The sequence below is a fragment of the Ostrea edulis genome, chromosome 4, assembly GCF_947568905.1.
Source record: "Ostrea edulis chromosome 4, xbOstEdul1.1, whole genome shotgun sequence".
Taxonomy (NCBI): domain Eukaryota; kingdom Metazoa; phylum Mollusca; class Bivalvia; order Ostreida; family Ostreidae; genus Ostrea; species Ostrea edulis.
Window position 1 is genome coordinate 14,688,247 of NC_079167.1, and position 17,022 is coordinate 14,705,268.

At 35.9% G+C, this 17,022-nt stretch overlaps 1 protein-coding gene across 2 annotated transcripts; it reads right to left on the reverse strand.

Annotated features, from left to right (window-relative positions):
* Positions 1–1,586: 1,586 nt before the first annotated feature.
* Positions 1,587–16,996, reverse strand: LOC125670738 (diphthine methyl ester synthase-like). 2 transcript variants are annotated; one of them, XM_048906091.2, is made up of 8 exons: positions 16,775–16,996; positions 13,239–13,299; positions 13,029–13,092; positions 10,923–11,031; positions 10,083–10,203; positions 7,875–7,914; positions 6,480–6,586; positions 1,587–1,885 (listed from the first exon to the last, which is right to left on the reverse strand). In XM_048906091.2, exons 1-8 carry the CDS (start codon positions 16,775–16,777, stop codon positions 1,665–1,667), a joined length of 726 nt encoding a protein of 241 aa, XP_048762048.2. In that variant the 5' UTR covers positions 16,778–16,996; the 3' UTR covers positions 1,587–1,664. The 2 variants fall into 2 exon arrangements, with proteins under 2 accessions (XP_048762048.2, XP_056018002.1); XM_056162027.1 differs by having other exon boundaries at positions 16,771–16,948.
* Positions 16,997–17,022: the final 26 nt, after the last annotated feature.

A 17,022-nucleotide genomic window follows, 5' to 3' on the forward strand; every position in this document is an offset into this window, starting at 1 on the left:
CAAACTTGAATCTACACTATGTCAGAAAGCTTTCATGTAAATGTGAACTTCTTTGGCCCAATGGTTCTTGATAAGAAGATTTTTAAAGATTTTCCCTATATATTTGTATGTAAAACTTTGATCCCCTAATGTGGCCCCATCCTACCCCAGGGGGGCATGATTTTAACAAACCTGAATCTGCACTATATCAGAAAGCTTTCATATAAATCTCAGCTTTTCTGGCTTAGTGGTTCTGGGAAGAAGATTTTTCCTATATATTTGTATGTAAAACTTTGACCCCCTATTGTGGCCCCATCCGACCCCCGGGGGCCATGATCTTAACAATTTATAATCTGCACTATATCAGGAAGCTTTCATATAAACCTCAGCTTTTCTGGGTCAGTGGTTCTTGAGAAGAAGATTTTTAAAGATTTTTCCTATATATTTGTATGTAAAACTTTGATGCCCCCTTTGAGGCCCCATCCAATCCCCGGGGTCCATGATTTTAACAAACTTGAATCTGCACTATAAAAAAAAAAACAAAAACAAAACAAAAAACAAAAACAAAAAAAAAACTTTGACCCCCTATTGTGGCCCCATCCGATCCCCGGGGGCCATGATTTTAACAATTTAGAATCTGTACTATATCAGGAAGCTTTCATATAAATCTCAGCTTTTCTGGCTTTTAGTGGTTCTTGGGAAAAAGATTTTTAAAGATTTTTCCTATATATTTGTATGTAAAACTTTGATCCCCTATTGTGGCCCCATCCGATCCCCGGGGGCCATGATCTTAACAATTTATAATCTGCACTATATCAGGAATTTTTCATATAAACCTCAGCTTTTCTGGGTCAGTGGTTCTTGAGAAGAAGATTTTTCCTATAAATTTGTATGTAAAACTTTGATGCCCCCCTTGAGGCCCCATCCAATCCCCGGGGTCCATGATTTTAACAAACTTGAATCTGCACTATATCAAAAAAAAAAAAAAAAAAACGAAAAAAAAAAAAAACAAACAAAAAAACAACAACTTTGACCCCCTATTGTGGCCCCATCCGACCCCCGGGGGTCATGATTTTAACAAATTAGAATCTGTACTATATCAGGAAGCTTTCATATAAATCTCAGCTTTTCTGGCTCAGTGGTTCTTGAGAAGAAGATTTTTAAAGATTTTTCCTATATATTTGTATGTAAAACTTTGATCCCCTATTGTGGCCCCATCTGACCCCCGGGGGCCATGATTTTAACAATTTAGAATTTGCATTATATAAGGAAGCTTTCATATAAATTTCATCTTTTCTGGCCCAGTGGTTCTTGAGAAGAAGATTTTTTAATGACCCTACCCTATTTTTACCTTTTCTTGATTATCTCCCCTTGGAAGGTGGCCTGGCCCTTTATTTTAACAATTTAGAATTCCCTTTACCTAAGGATGTTTTGTGCCAACTTTGGTTAAAATTGGCCCAGTGGTTGTTGAGAAGAAGTTGAAAATGTGAAAAGTTTACAGACGGACGGACGGACAGACGGACGGACGCCGGAATACGGGTGATCAGAAAAGCTCACTTGAGCTTTCAGCTCAGGTGAGCTAAAAACACATGTACATACACTGTATATCCATTTATTTTCTTTATTAAGATAATTACATTTCTTATAGAATTAATTGTGAAAGACAAATGTAACACTAAAACATCTCAAGTGCTTAAAGACATCAAAATACTTCTGGATTTATCACTAACTACAAATTGTAAAAGCATGTCTCTCTCCAATGAATGCATTTCTCCAGGAATGATCAGGGAATGCAGGGGTTCACCCAGATCAATAGATGTCATTTCTTCTAAGGTAGCACATACAATCTTCTGGGTGTCGGACCCGACACGAGAAAGTCCAACACATATTGTGTCTTCTGTTAAGGCTTCAAAGAAAAACAAACAGCATTTATCAGATTGCAGAGCAAAAACAGTATAAAATTGATAACTCATCTGTGCAATAATATCTATATCCTTTGCACAGCTGTAGTGAAGAAAAAAAAAGGATATAAAAAACAAGTTTCATATAGCCGTGGGGTGATCCCCGCAGCATAAAACAAGAGGTACTGTGAGCAATGCTCACTAAAAATACCTCCCGCTTACCCAAATCTCCCAAAGGGTGTTGTTAATAGGTATAGATTACCTCTTTCCTGAGTGTAAAAATATGGTATGTCTTTGTAGAAGAAAATGGAAAATATAGTCTGAACACAAATCCATGGCATAAACCTATAATTTTGACCTTGATATCAAAGGTCAAGTCATAAAGAGGTCATGAATGTACATGACACATAGTCTCATGGTGATACACCCATGTCTTATGGTATGACTATGTCAAAACCCTATAATCAATTTTGACCTTGAAGTCAAAGTTCAAGGTCATATAAAGGTCATGAAGGTACACGACACATCATCTCATGGTGATACACTCATGTGTCAAATATGGTATGCCTATGTCAAAGAACAAAGAAGTCATGGCCCTGACACGAATCCATTGTAAAAACCTTTAATTTTGACCTTGAGGTCAAGGTCATATGGACTTCATGAAGGTACATGACACATCGTCTCATGGTGATACACTAATGTGTCAAATATGGTATGCCTATGTCAAAGAACAAAGAAGCTATAGCCCGGACACAAATCCATTGTAAAAAAAACTCCTTTAATTTTGACCTTGAGGTCAAGGGTCAAGGTCATATAGAGGTCATGAAGGTACTCGACACATCGTCTTATGGTGATCCACCTGTGTGCCAAATATGGTATGCCTAAGTCAAAGAACAAAGAAGTTATGGCCCGGACACGAATCTGCACAGACAGACAGACGGACAGACAGACAGAGTGATTCCTAGATCAGGTGCCTAAGAGGAATAAGCATCCCCTGTCAACTGGTCACACCTGCTGTAAGCCCTATATCTTGATCAGGTAAACAGAGTAATCTGCAGTCAAAATCAGTATGTAAAGAATAGCCTAACAAATGAAATAAATATCTAAAAGAACACATGTACATTTACAAAATCAAGTATTGAATAGTTATCCTCCACAATCATCAATTTACATGGAAAGTGTCATAAGTGTGTGTTTCAAAATGTTAAGGCATATCTGAACTTGCCAATTTCTTAAGAAATCAAGTCCGTCTTGAAATCATCCTTGACTATACAAACCAGGTTTTTCACATCCATGTTTTACGGTACAACCTAGTGGGTTCAAAAGTGCCCAGACGTCTAAAGGATATATATGTAATTTACATTGCTGTGTACTGTATTACTTATCATACATGTATATTATGATATTCACATTACTGTTTCCTAAAAAAAAATACATTATTTACAGCAGTTTTTTACTGACAGAATTCAAAAACTTGAGAACCCAAGGATCAGGGAAAAATACAGAGTAGAGGTAAGGAACAGGTTCCAAGCACTGATGGAGCAAGACGGGAGTAGAAGAGGTTAGTGAAGCTATGGAAAAGTGTACTTACAGGCAGAAGAGAAGGTGGTTAGTAAGACCTGAAAGTAGAGCAAGCCATGGATAGAGGGTAGACCTAGAAGAAAGTAGAAGCATGAAGAGTGGCGAAAGTGAAGCTAGCTAAGACAAGGTCAGAGAGAGTGAAGGAGAAGCTGAGGGTGGAGTGCAGAGATGAGGACAGGGAGGTGAAGAGGAGTGTGGGAAAAGACATGAGAAAGTAGACGATAAATCTGGCAGAGAAAGTAGGAAGAGCAGCGGAGAATGGAAGGATGAAGGAGCTGTACGACTAACCAGTGTACCGACATTCAAGAGGAGGAGACAGCCAGGAGGAGTGAAGGATACAAATGGCATAGTCAGAGAGGATGGCAAGATAGGTAGAACATTTCAATGGAGTCCTCAAAAGAGAAGAGCCAGAGCACCCAGCAGCAGAAGAAGAGATGAAGGTGATAGAAGAAGTGGGAGAAATAGACTGTGGACAATTTAATCGAGAAGGTGATGGCAGCGCTGATGAAGGGTAAGACACATGGAGTAGACAATGTGAGTAGAGACCACCTAAAAGTGGATATGGAAGAGACAAATAGGAGGCTCATAGACCTGTTTAACATTACATGGCAAGAGAAGTCCCAGAAAAATAGAAGGAGTTCATTGTGAAGATCTTCAAAAAAGGAGATACGAGACTGAGAGACTGTAAGAGCAGGAGAGGAGTGACACTACTATCAGTGATGAGTAGGGAGTATGAGAGAATAATGATAGAAAAAATGAAGAAGGGAGTGGAAAAAGCACTCAGAAAGGAACAAGCAAAATCTGGACAAACAAGAGGAACATCGGATCAGATATTCATTCTGAGGAATGTCATCAGACAGGCATATGAATGGAACACCAGATCGTATTTGTATTTCATGGACTTTAAGAGAGCATTTGACAGTACTCTGGGAGAGCCAGTGGAAAATATTAGAATTATATGGGGTGCCAGAGAAGATGATCAAGATGATTAGAGAGCTATACAATGGGTGCAAGTGTGCCATGGTTGCAGATGGAGGTATATCAGTGGCTCCAGATCAAAGCCAGAGTTAAACAGGGATGTGTCATGTCAGGCTTTCTGTTTCTACTGATAATAGATTATGTGCAGTTCATCACAGGAGAACTGGAATCTGGTAGAAGTTCATGACTTCGATTTTGCAGACCACCTGGCACTTCTATCATCAAGAATTGATGCATACAAACAAAAACAATGAGAGTGAAGGAGGAAACAGGGAGAGTAGGTTTGAGGCTGAATAGCCAGAAATGCAAGATAATGAAGATGAATGGGAAGAGAAACAAGGTACAAGTAGGGGAAGACGAGGTGGAAGATGTGGAAGAGTTTACCTAGAAGCAATATTGACAACATCAGGAGGCTCACAAGACATCAAGAGCAGGACAAACAAGGCAAGGGCAGCATAGGGGAGACTGGGAAAAGTATGGAGTACAGCGAACACAGGATTTAGAACGAAGGCCATCCTATTCAAGTCAGTAGTGAGGTCAGTGCTGCTATATGGACACAAAACGTGGATGGTGAAAAAACAGAGAAGAAACTAGATGCAATCCAGTTCAAATGCTTGTGGGGGATACTGGGGATAAGTTGGCAGAAGATGGTGACAAACAAGGAAGTGGCAGACATGGCAGACATGCACCGAGCTGAGGAGACGGCGATGAAACTGGATAAGACACATGCTATGAAGGTAAAGTGACAACAACTGTGATACAGCACTGGGGTGAACACCAGAAAGGAAGAGGACCCGGAGAAGGGCAGCAGAAGCAGAAAAAAGGAGTGCAGGATGTAGAAGCTGGAATAAGGTCAAGACAGTAGCAATAGACAGAGTGGTTTGGAGAGAGCGTGTCATGGCCTTATGCCCCGGGCTTCTGACAGGGAGTGAACTAAATTAAAGTGCTGAGTAAGTTCTTATTACCACATGGTACCACAATGATGATATAACATGGACATCACAATGAATGATAACATTGATGTCACAATTTATCAGCCATGATGATTAGAATATTTATGGGAGACAATGTACATAATATAAGAATACAAATGTTTGGACTGTATGTAAAATAGGAATTCATTGAAATCAATCTCTGTTATTATACATCCTTTGAAATCACAGTGCTTGATCCAGACATATATTAGTAATAATACATGATATAAAGTATATCTGAAATAATTTAATTTTACTTGTAACATGCAATTTGGTTGGTTCAATTGACTTTGTCAACATTCTTTATATCATATGAACAATGTTTAATCCCGCTATATGATGTCACAATACATTTGCCTGTTCGGTTTCCATTTTGTTGCTACGGCAATATTGGTACGTGTCATATAAAATTCACATTTTCTATAGAATTACTCATCAAATAATATCAAACGCAGTATACTAAATTAAATCATAAGGAATGAAAGTAATTTTTACTCATTTCATATGATATAAAGTAATTTGGGATGGTTTACACTATTTTAAACACTGTTTTAATTTACTTTATATCGTATAAAATGAGTAAAATTACTTTCATTCTTTAAATAAATTCAGTAAATGTCAGACCTTAACTCTCTATGTCCAATGGTCAAGGTCATATGAGGGGACTTTCAGTAGGTCTCAGTGAAGTGGTCTATGAACTATACTAATGTAAACCATATCATTTTCTGTGTTATAATGTCAAAGTTCAAGGACATTGTAAAGTGTTGAAGTTAATAAGTTTGACCACTGAGGTTTATCTATGATCAAAGTTTGAAAACTAGATACAGTGTATTTAAAATACTTTTCTGGAAACTAAGCAAAATGCTTGTCAACACCAATCTTAAATGAGGCTTACAGACAATCATTATCAAACTATTCACCAGAATTTCTAATCCAGTGAAAATTACTTCATGTGCATTACATATATTAACTTGTTCATGGCCAAATTCACACAGTATAGTGTTTGGCCCCCTAGTTTTACTCTTCTTTGTAAGCACTGCCTTGTTTCTATATATCATGGATTTACCTAAAGAGTCATCTCCTTCCTTCCTTTTGTTTTCTATGATTTCCAGCAACTGCTCAGAGGCCTGTTTTACTGTCATAAATCGTGGTGGTTCAAATATCTTCCTTCCTCTATGTAATAATAGGAAAACATTACCTACAAGAATATCTTGCTTACAATTGTTTCAAACACTTTTTATATGCACACATTTTTTGTTAAGAACAAATGTCTTCCCAGCTCCCCAAACTGAACGTGCTCCAAATGAAACCTCCTCCCCTTAATGGACTGCATGGTATGGAGGACTGATTGATTGATTTGATGTTTTCCACTACACTCAACAATTTTTCAGTTATCGGGTGCCACCCCGTTTTTATTGGTGAAAGAGAGAACCCAAATACTATGTACCTGGAAGAGACCACCGACCTTCTGCAAGTAAACTGGGAAACTTTCTCATTTACCGTTTCGAGTGGGATTCGAACCCGCGCTGACCAGAGGTGAGAGGCCGTGTGATATTGAGTGCGAGGCTCTAACCACTCGGCCACGGAGGCCCCGGTATGGAGGAGAAAGCATTAGTAGGAACATAGACACTATGAACTGCACTATGTGCATTGAGGAAAACGATGGAAGAAAGATTCAACATGTCACTGTTGCATATGAAGCTTGAACATTATTTGTGCCTCAAATGAATAAAAATTACAGGTTTATACACTAAATTCATTTGACCCAGATTTTCATCAATAAATTCATGAAATGTACAAAGGTAAAAATGTAATATGTCAGAAAAAAAATGCAATTTCTATGACATTGACCACATAACTGATCTTGGTGTTGAGTCATGTCATATCTAAAGGTCACAATCAAACTTAGAGTCAACATTAGGGGCATCTGATATTTCAACATTGCAAAGACTTGAAAAATATAACCCGGACAAAAGTTATCTAAGTGACATTGATAATTTCTAACTGACCTTGGGAATAAATTGGGACACATCCATAAAGCATAAATGATATCTGCAGAAATGTCTATACACAGATCTACAGATGTATGGTATCACAGAGTGATGTAATATACCCCCCCCCCCCCCCCTCTTCTATCATCATACTGTTATAGCCGATCATTTGTGAAAACATGATGTCTTGTTGTCAAAATATGACATCACCAGAGCAATTCTTCAAGGGAATAATTGTTATATTATTTCAGGCTAAGGGGGTTAAATATCTTAATATTGGGTCGATAAAAAGCAAGAAACAAGAAAATGTTGGAAATTCTCCTAAACAAAATGAATTAAGGCATTTCTAAATATGAAAGAAATACATGTAAGCATGTCCAGGGGAGAGAAGACATTTATTTGTCTGTTAAAAACAATGTAGAATTTTACCGAAGTAATTCAATTGTTATATGCGTAAAATGTATACTTACTTCATTAAATTTTCAATAGTTTGTTCTTTCATCTTGATGTCTAAATGAAGAGGTTGTAACATTTTTATAGGAAATAATAAATATAAACAGGAGTCAAAGAACTATATATTGTGTATTGTGTGATGATAGGCTTTGTACCTTGTATAACTGTTATACGTGAATTGCTGTTGCAAGTAATGACAAATATTTTCATGAATCAATGTTTTGTAAATAACAAACTTTTGTCAAATAACAAACTTTTGCTGTTTCAATGTATTCAATTTCTTGATGAAAGCATTGACCTTTTAATTTGACAAATAAACCATACATATATTAAACTAGATGTGTCGGCACAACATGAATGCCCCCGCCTGCAGTAAAGTCAAATGTAGGAAATCCACCTAAGTATAGCATTGAATGTGGTACCGGTTTTCAGATTGTATGTTACACGCATTTAGTACAATGAAGAACTCAACAACAATACTTTTTAGGTTTTAACAGGCATAAAATAAATACATACTTTAAAAAAGGGGCACAACTCCATCAAAATTTAACGAACCGGAACAAAACTCAAATTCAAACTGTAGCTTATCAAAATACACCTAGATACAAAAAATCAGTTCAATACCTCAAGGCGTTTAAAAAAAAGTCCAGAAAACTGGTCATAACAGTAATTTTTCTATGTTAAAGGGGCACAACTCCATTAAAAATCAAAGAACTGGAACAAAACTCTAACTTGATCTGTAACTCATCAATACATATCTGCATACAAAAACTCAGTTCAATATCTCAAGTCGTTTACAACAAGAGATGTTTGTAAAACATATATGTCCCCCATGGTGCAAAATTGAAAATGGTTATGCACATGCATAATTTGATTGATAGTAGTATCACCAATTCAAAATATTGAGCAGACAATATCTTTCAATGTCAGGAGTGGATTGACCAAGTGACTTCAAAATCAATAGGGGTCATCTACTCCTTATGCTGTACCAGTGTAGCAGGTTTGGTGTCAATCAAGCAAATAATTCCTAAAATATAGGAGACAATATATTACTATACACTGACATTTGACCATGTGACCTAAAAATCAATAGGGGTCATCTTCTCCTGAAGAGGTACCATTGTACCAAGTTTGATGTCTGTCAAGCAAAGGGTTCTCAAGATATTGAGTGGACAGTATATTCCTATGTCCAGTTTGACCCTTGACCATGTGATTTCAAGATCAATAGGGGTCATCTTCTCCTGAAGATGTACCAGTGTACCAAGTTTGATGTCTGTCAAGCAAAGGGTTCTCATGATATTGAGTGGACAGTTTATTCCTATGTCCAGTTTGACCACTGACCATGTGACCTCAAAATTAATAGGAGTCATCTTCTCCTGAATGTGTACCAGTGTACGAGGTTTGATGTCTGTCAAGCAAAGGTTTCTCAAGATATTGAGCGGACAAGGTTATCCTATGTATAGACTAGATTGACCAAGTAGAACAATAGGGGTTCTCTTCTTTTCATAACCAACCCATATATGAAATATCATTACAATTAAGTGATTGGCTCTTAAGATATTGAGCGGATAACATGTGGTCTACCGACCTACAGGTGCAAACCAATATGCCTCTCTTCTTCAAAGGGGGGCATAAAAAAGGTCTGGAAAACTGGTCGTAACAATAATTTTTCTACTTTAAAGGGGCAAAACTCCATCAAAAATCAATAAACCTGAACAAAACTGAAACTTGATCTGTAACTGATCAATATACATCTGCTTTCGAAGAATCAATTAAATATCTCAAGGCATTAAGGAAAACGTCTGGAAAACTGGTCGTAACAATAATTTTTCTACGTTAAAGGGGCACAACTCCATAAAAAAATCAACGAACCAAAACAAAACTTGATCAGTAACTTATCAATATACACCTGCATACAAAAAATCAATTCAATATCTCAAGAAAACTGTGTGTCGCAAAAGGACCGAAGGATGCACAAGGGTAAAACTATATGCCCTGTCCACTTTGTGGCGGGGGCAGAGCATGAAAATATAAGGAATAAATGTCTAATTCATTCATATTATGGGGGATTTAAGAACAATGAAAGCATGGGGTAATTTTTTCACCAATTATTCAAATTAACCCATGCTTCCCCCATAATACACACAACCTCAACATTTAAACCTTAATATCATCATAATGAAAGAAATTAAGGAGTGTTGAATACATGTCTAAAGACAGATTACCTAATAAGCATAATGTATGCATTTTCCTTTCTCGATTCGACTTAATTTTGTCATAGTAACTGTCAGGTTTCCATGTATCTGTCCACAACACAAATGACACCGTCTCACCAAAATTGTACAGCTGAAGAAAAAATAACAAAAATAATCATGTACTAAAATGAACATAACTCAAGAGTGTAACACACACACACACTTAAAAGTTGTAATGATCACAAAAATTATGGTTGAAAAAACGAAACCTTTCTTTCTCTTTTACTTATCTTCCATTAAGAACCTCTCTTTCTCTTCCACCTATCTTCCATTAAGAACCTCTCTTTCTTTTCCACCTATCTTCCATTAGGAACCTCTTGTTCTCTTCTGCCTATCTTCCAATAGGAACCTCTCTTTCTCTTTTCACATATCTTCCATTAGAAACCTTTCTTTCTCTTTGATATATCTTTCACTAGGAACCACTCTTTCTCTTTCACTTTTCTTCCATTAAGAACCTCTCTTTCTCTTCCACCTATCTTCCATTAGGAACCTCTCTTTCTCTTCTGCCTATCTTTCTCTTTTCACATATCTTCCATTGGGAACCTTTCTTTCTCTTTCATATATCTTCCACTAGGAACCACTCTTTCTCTTTCACTTTTCTTCCATTAAGAACCTCTCTTTCTCTTCCACCTATCTTCCATTAGGAACCTCTCTTTCTTTTCTGTCTATCTTCCAATAGGAACCTCTCTTTCTTTTTTCACATATCTTCCATTAGGAACCTTTCTTTCTCTTTCATATATCTTCCACTAGGAACCACTCTTTCTCTTTCACTTATCTTCCATTAAGAACCTCTCTTTTTCTTCCACCTACCTGCAATCCACAACAGCCACAGGCATTCATTATGGAGGCATTGTGTATAATTTTATAATCTAATCCCTTCTCCTTGGCTCTTAAGACTAAATCTGTGTGTGTGGTTGCTCTACAAAGACACATTACATGTACATAATGAATGTAGAAGTACTAAATTTGTGTGTGTGTACATAATACACAAGTATACGTGTACCAATAGTAGAGGGCATATAGGATAGATTCTTCCTGGAACTTGAGTATCCAACATTTCATTATTTTTGTAGAAAAGGAAAGGATGGGAGTGATTGACATGACCATATGGGAGCTTTGAATACTGTATGTACACTGTAAATATTAGCAGAACTGTTAAACATGTTAATGCATGAATTATGTGTGTATCATTTAGCAAATACATAAAATGCAAAAGTGTCTGAACAGAGCTAGCTTTTCTAATCAGAGTTTTTTTATCATAAAAATTAACAGTGTATTTATAATAAAATTAATTTTCTAGTATAATCTTGAAAGACAATGATGCAACCATTACATCATATTTCTACTAAAAGTAACATGAGCTCTAGAACAATCTAGGTCACAGGTTTTAATCGAGTGCAAGCAGCACACAACAAGAAGTAAACTAGGTCACAGGTGTCAATTGAGTGCAAGTAATATACAACAGTGGGTCCATTAGACTAATATTCTTTATATCATATAAATAAGGTTGCTATAAGGCATACTATATGACTGACATTCTAGAATTGATGTTGCAAAGCATTTGGTTTGAGTCCTCTGTTTCCATTTTTTGCTACAATATTGATCAGCATCATAATATATTCATATTTTCATCATGATTGTTTATTAAATTACATTCAATCCATTATTCTAAATCAAATTATAAGGTATGAAAGTAATTTCTGCTCATTTTATTTATTTCTACTCATTTTGTTTGATATAAAGTAAGTTGGGACAGTTTACACTCTTTTATACAGTAAAACTCGAATATAGCGAACACGGATATAGCGAAATTACGGCTATAGCGAAGTGAAATCAATTTCCCCGGCAAATTCTTTATATTTTCTATATAAAAATCTGTGTTTATAACGAACACGGATATAGCGAATTTACGGATATAACGAAGTAAATTCATATTCCCCTTGAATTAAAAATTAACGTAAAAATCACCTTTTATAACGATTTTTTTTCCCATTTTAAACTCATGAATTTTAACAATCGCTTATTACGAAATTTTGTTCAAATTTTTCTTTCGACATGTTCTTGCGTGACTTAATAATCCCTAAAGATAAATTATCATATATAAATCAGTGTGTATATATCTTGTACAACAATATTTCTTCTCGAAAATACATAGGCTAAATTTCTCTTAGAGACAATATAAACTCAAGTATATTGATTGCTGCTTTCTTATGCAACTGATATACATGTAGAACAAATCAGTTTTATAACGAATTCGTTATATTTTAATTATGAATTCGCTATAAACATATAGCGAATTACGCTTATAGCGAATTTTTACAGAGTGTCCGCAGAAATTCGCTATATCAGAGTTTTACTGTATATTTCTTTGCAGTTAATGTAAACTGCCCCAACTTACTTTATATCATATAAAACGAGTAAAAATAATTTCATTCTTTATATAAAATTCACAAACTTGTAGTCATAAATTTATTAAACTAAGCAACTAAATTGTTTCAGAAAGACAAACAGATGGACAGATAGAAAAACAAGTATTCTGCAAGTATCGCATAGCAATACACGTACATGTCTCCTACTAGCCCCAACTCAAGTCATCTGCGATTTATTCTATATTCTCAGCAAAAATTCAAACTTGATCTGTAATTGGTCATGGTAAAGCAATGTACCAAATATCAAATGAAAATCTGCAAGTATGACAAAAAAAAGTGCAGAAAGCTGATTTGCTGAACTGACAGACAGATGGACAGAGTGCAAACCTAAAGTCCCCTCTGGCTTTGCCAGAAGGGGACTAATAAACAGTGATGGGAAAAGTGGCTCTTAGACCACTACTTGCCACTGATAATAGCAGGTAGTATGTACAATAACTGTAAAATTATGTTGCTCATTCTAAGTTCAAAACACATTCTAAAAACTAACCCAAAAGGATCGCCAACTACAAGAAAAGCTACATCTTCTTCTTCTGCTCCATTCAGAATTTCATCTGAAATGATATTACAAAAGACATTCTTTTCCATTTTCTGTCTACAACTTACTGGTTGAACATTTGATGACTTCAATGCTGTCTTGTTAGGCCCTAATTTTTTTTTTACATTAGTAGGTATAATGCTACATTAATAAAAACTTTACCTGAATTCGTCTCTACCATATCACGGTCAGCTAGAATTATTCCTCTTCCATAAAATTCTTCCTACAAGATGACAAAAATTATTTCATATACAATGTATAAAAAAAGTACCACAAATCACCTGAACACAAGCCAACAAACAGGATCACCATTAAATGATAATCCACAATTATAGGTTTCATATCCACTAGTTCAACAAGTTCCACAACCAATTTTCTTTGTGATTTCCATACACCTGTCAAAGACTGGACGTAGTATGGTAATACCATTGTCTGTCTGTCTGGACCTTGTAGGCAAAATGCAAATTGAACCATAAGTCCAGGATCTTACAACTTGGTGCATTTGTTCACCTTGATGAGAGGAAGATGCCTATTGTTTTTCAATGTCAAAGGTCAAGGTCGTAGTATGAGTTAATAGGAAAACTTTGTAGGCAGAATACAGACCGAACTATTGGAGCTAGGATCTTACAACATGGTACATTTAATCACCATGATGAGAGGAAGATGCCTATTGTTTTTCATGGTCAAAGGTCAAGGTTGTATCAGTTAATAAGAAAACAGACTAAACTGTTGGAACTAGGACCGTCAAACTTTGCAGCTCAGTTAAGGCTATCCGAGAAAAATCAAAGTGCTATTATAAATGTACCTCTGTGCACTTCGCACCATATGACGTCACAATGAAAAAGTATGTCAGAGCATACATGTTCTGATAGTTGTATCGCAGGGAAAGTGTCATAATATTTTGTTGTTATTTACTAATGTTATCAAGTGATAAGCTGTATACATGAAAACATTTCTTGTCAAATGATTATATATATTATTCCTTTATGATATCAAATCATTCTCCATTTTTAATATATAGTATGCACAAAGGTGATATTCATATTATATTGTGATCTTGAAATCGCCCCTAATCTGAATGACTGATGCATTTAAAAATTCCCTCATGTACATAAATAATCTCATACTACAGAAACAGTGGCAAAGTTCAGGTTCATCTGCTATAAAATACAATATGAATTTTTCTGATATATAATCTAGATATATTTATGCGTTTGAAAAGTGCGGGGAGCAATTTCTGTCTTGTATATTAACGGTATGATATATATAAGAATGTGGACAACCCCAGTAATTTGCTGATGACTGTTGATATGTTAAATTACAGCATGGTTAGTTTGAGTATGCATTTGTTCCCAACACTTTTCATGTTAATTGATATTTTTTTCTGAGCATATCAATAAAAATTCAGCTGGTTACCCACATGAACCTGAACTTTTGTTCACAAGTAGGGCCTCTAGCTGATTTCCAAAAATAAAGTGTTACGTGATATTCAACTGACGTCACGGGAAATTACCATGAGGGGAATTTATGGTAGTTCAGTCACAGTCAATATATGGGTAGTATCATTTCGGTGTTTAACCGTAACAAGTGTAATGATACCTGTGAATTTGAGGTGCAATTTCACCCCATGATTATTGTGCATTTTGCTATGGAAGCCCTTAACCTAGTTGCGTTGGTACACATACTCCTTATGCAAAGCGCAATAGTTACTACTAGTGTAATGATTTATGTAAGCGGAACAAAAGATCTGATTTTAATCAGATTGTATAATGCTGATGCCAACAAGATATATTTGTGAAACACCATTCAGGGCTCACTGGGATTAAAAAGAGCTTTTATTCACAATGAGAAATAGGTGTCCTTTCCCCCTAAATGGAGGTGTGTTGTTCCCAATAGATGTTTTTCAATCTTTTGTATTTCAATATTCCTAAAACTAATTAAATACTGTAAAACTTATTCCCGAATAAAATGATAATCCCAGTATTTCACAAAAATACTCCCCCCCCCCCCCCCCCCCCAATGTTCAGGGCCTGGCCCAAGTCCCTAACTCAGTATGAAATCCCTGATTACTCTATACCCCAACCTTTGACCTTGGCCTAATCATAGTTTGGACCTTGACCTTTTAATTCACCTAATTTTATGTTTCTATCTAGTTCAAAGGTCATGGACAAGGTTAACACTAATGACAAAAACATGGCTGTAAATGATTAGTGTAAATATATATATTCTAGGCACACTTTCTACTAGTGTCACCTCAATAGCAGCATTGCTGACAAACTTGGCAATGCTTACTTGCATCACAGAAAATACCAGTTGGCAATGCAGTTAAGTTCCATAGCATTTGTTTCAAGTTACATCAGATTCCCACTTTGATCTTATTCGATTCAATGTTCTTTTTGAACAGTGAAACTTTATAGATCTATACAAAGAGGAAGCTCCACTCTTTATTCTTTTGGCTAATGTAGCTGTTATTAGCAATGATAGCAGTGTGACGTTTGGCTAATGTAAATGTTATTAGCAATGATAGCAGTGTGGCTTTTGGCTAATGTAGCTGTTATTTGCAATGATAGCAGTGTGACTTTTGGCTAATGTAGCTGTTATTAGCAATGATAGCAGTGTGGCTTTTGGCTAATGTAGCTGTTATTAGCAATGATAGCAGTGTGACTTTTGGCTAATGTAACTGTTATTAGCAATGATAGCAGTGTGGCTTTTGGCTAATGTAGCTGTTATTAGCAATGATAGCAGTGTGGCTCTCATTCTTTTGTTATCAGCAATGGTATACGTCTTAGTGGTAGAGATCTGATCTATGGCAGTAATGGCAATGTATTCTGTGTTGTAGATTCTGAAATGGTTAGTTTTCTCTGCTACAGATTTGGTGATTCTCTTCTTTGATAAATTCATCCTAATATTTTCCCCGTCCTTCTTTGATATTGCCCATCTTTTAAATATGCTACGAATCAGACTACCTGATATAGGTGGAGGTTCAGTCATCCTGACTCATCCATGAACAGAATTTTCATTAAATGTTTATTTTCTGACATCTGTTGTACTGCTGATAATATACAAGAGAGACAAATGAAATAACACATCTAAACATTGTTAGTTATTGATTATGATAATTTGTTTGACCATCATTGCACTTATTCAGCACAACAGATGTCAAAAATAAACGGGTACCTGTAAAGTGCGAAATGAAATCGAAACGAAACGAAATCTACCGAAACGAAACCTACTGAAACGAAACAGATTGTATAATCGAACTCTTTTAATTATAATAATTAAAAATGGTATCTTAGGCCCCTGTTAAAGTTTACACATATAAATTTTAGAAAATGTACAACTTTTCAGGTAAATCCACCTACTAGTACCTGAGACAATTCACGTACATTTACAAACAAACAGAGGGATAAAGTGATTTCAATGTAACCCCCCTCCCCCAACATACAATAAAGTAAGGGGGTTCATTTACCCCCAACCTTGTGAACAAATACCTGTATAAATCTAAACCAAAACAAACATTTATTTTAATGAGTTCTATGGGGGTATTTATGAGGTTCTTTGTGGTATTTATGGGGTTTCTACGGGGTTCTTTGTGGTTCTATGGGGGTAAAAAGACGCATCGCCGCTTTACCATTGAACTTAACACTGTGAAACTGAAAGAACCACTTTCAGATACCCACGGTGTTTGTAATACATACCATGGCATCTTTCCAACGGTTAATATCGACGTGTATGCTTCTAGATACACTCTTTTACAGTTCTTTACTACTTCCAATCCCTTTACTGTAATGTCTTTTGCATCTCCTAGACCAAGTCCAACGAAATATAGCATTTCTTTGAAGCACGCACGTGTCAAATCTGTGAAAATTGTAAACAGAGAAAACCGGATGTTTTCCTCTCAGTAAAATTCGTTTTTATTGGACGAATCGAGAAGAATCAACCAATG

What these genes read in the sequence shown, in the direction of transcription:
- LOC125670738 (XM_056162027.1), bottom strand. Translation starts at nt 16,908, where the DNA reads ATGCTATATTTCGTTGGACTTGGTCTAGGAGATGCAAAAGACATTACA. An exon ending in TATGGTAGAGACGAATTCAG is followed by an intron (nt 13,093 to 13,238) that starts GTAAAGTTTTTA and finishes ATATCATTTCAG; the next exon opens with ATGAAATTCTGAATGGAGCA. An exon ending in GTAGTTGGCGATCCTTTTGG is followed by an intron (nt 11,032 to 13,028) that starts GTTAGTTTTTAG and finishes GTGTCTTTGTAG; the next exon opens with AGCAACCACACACACAGATT.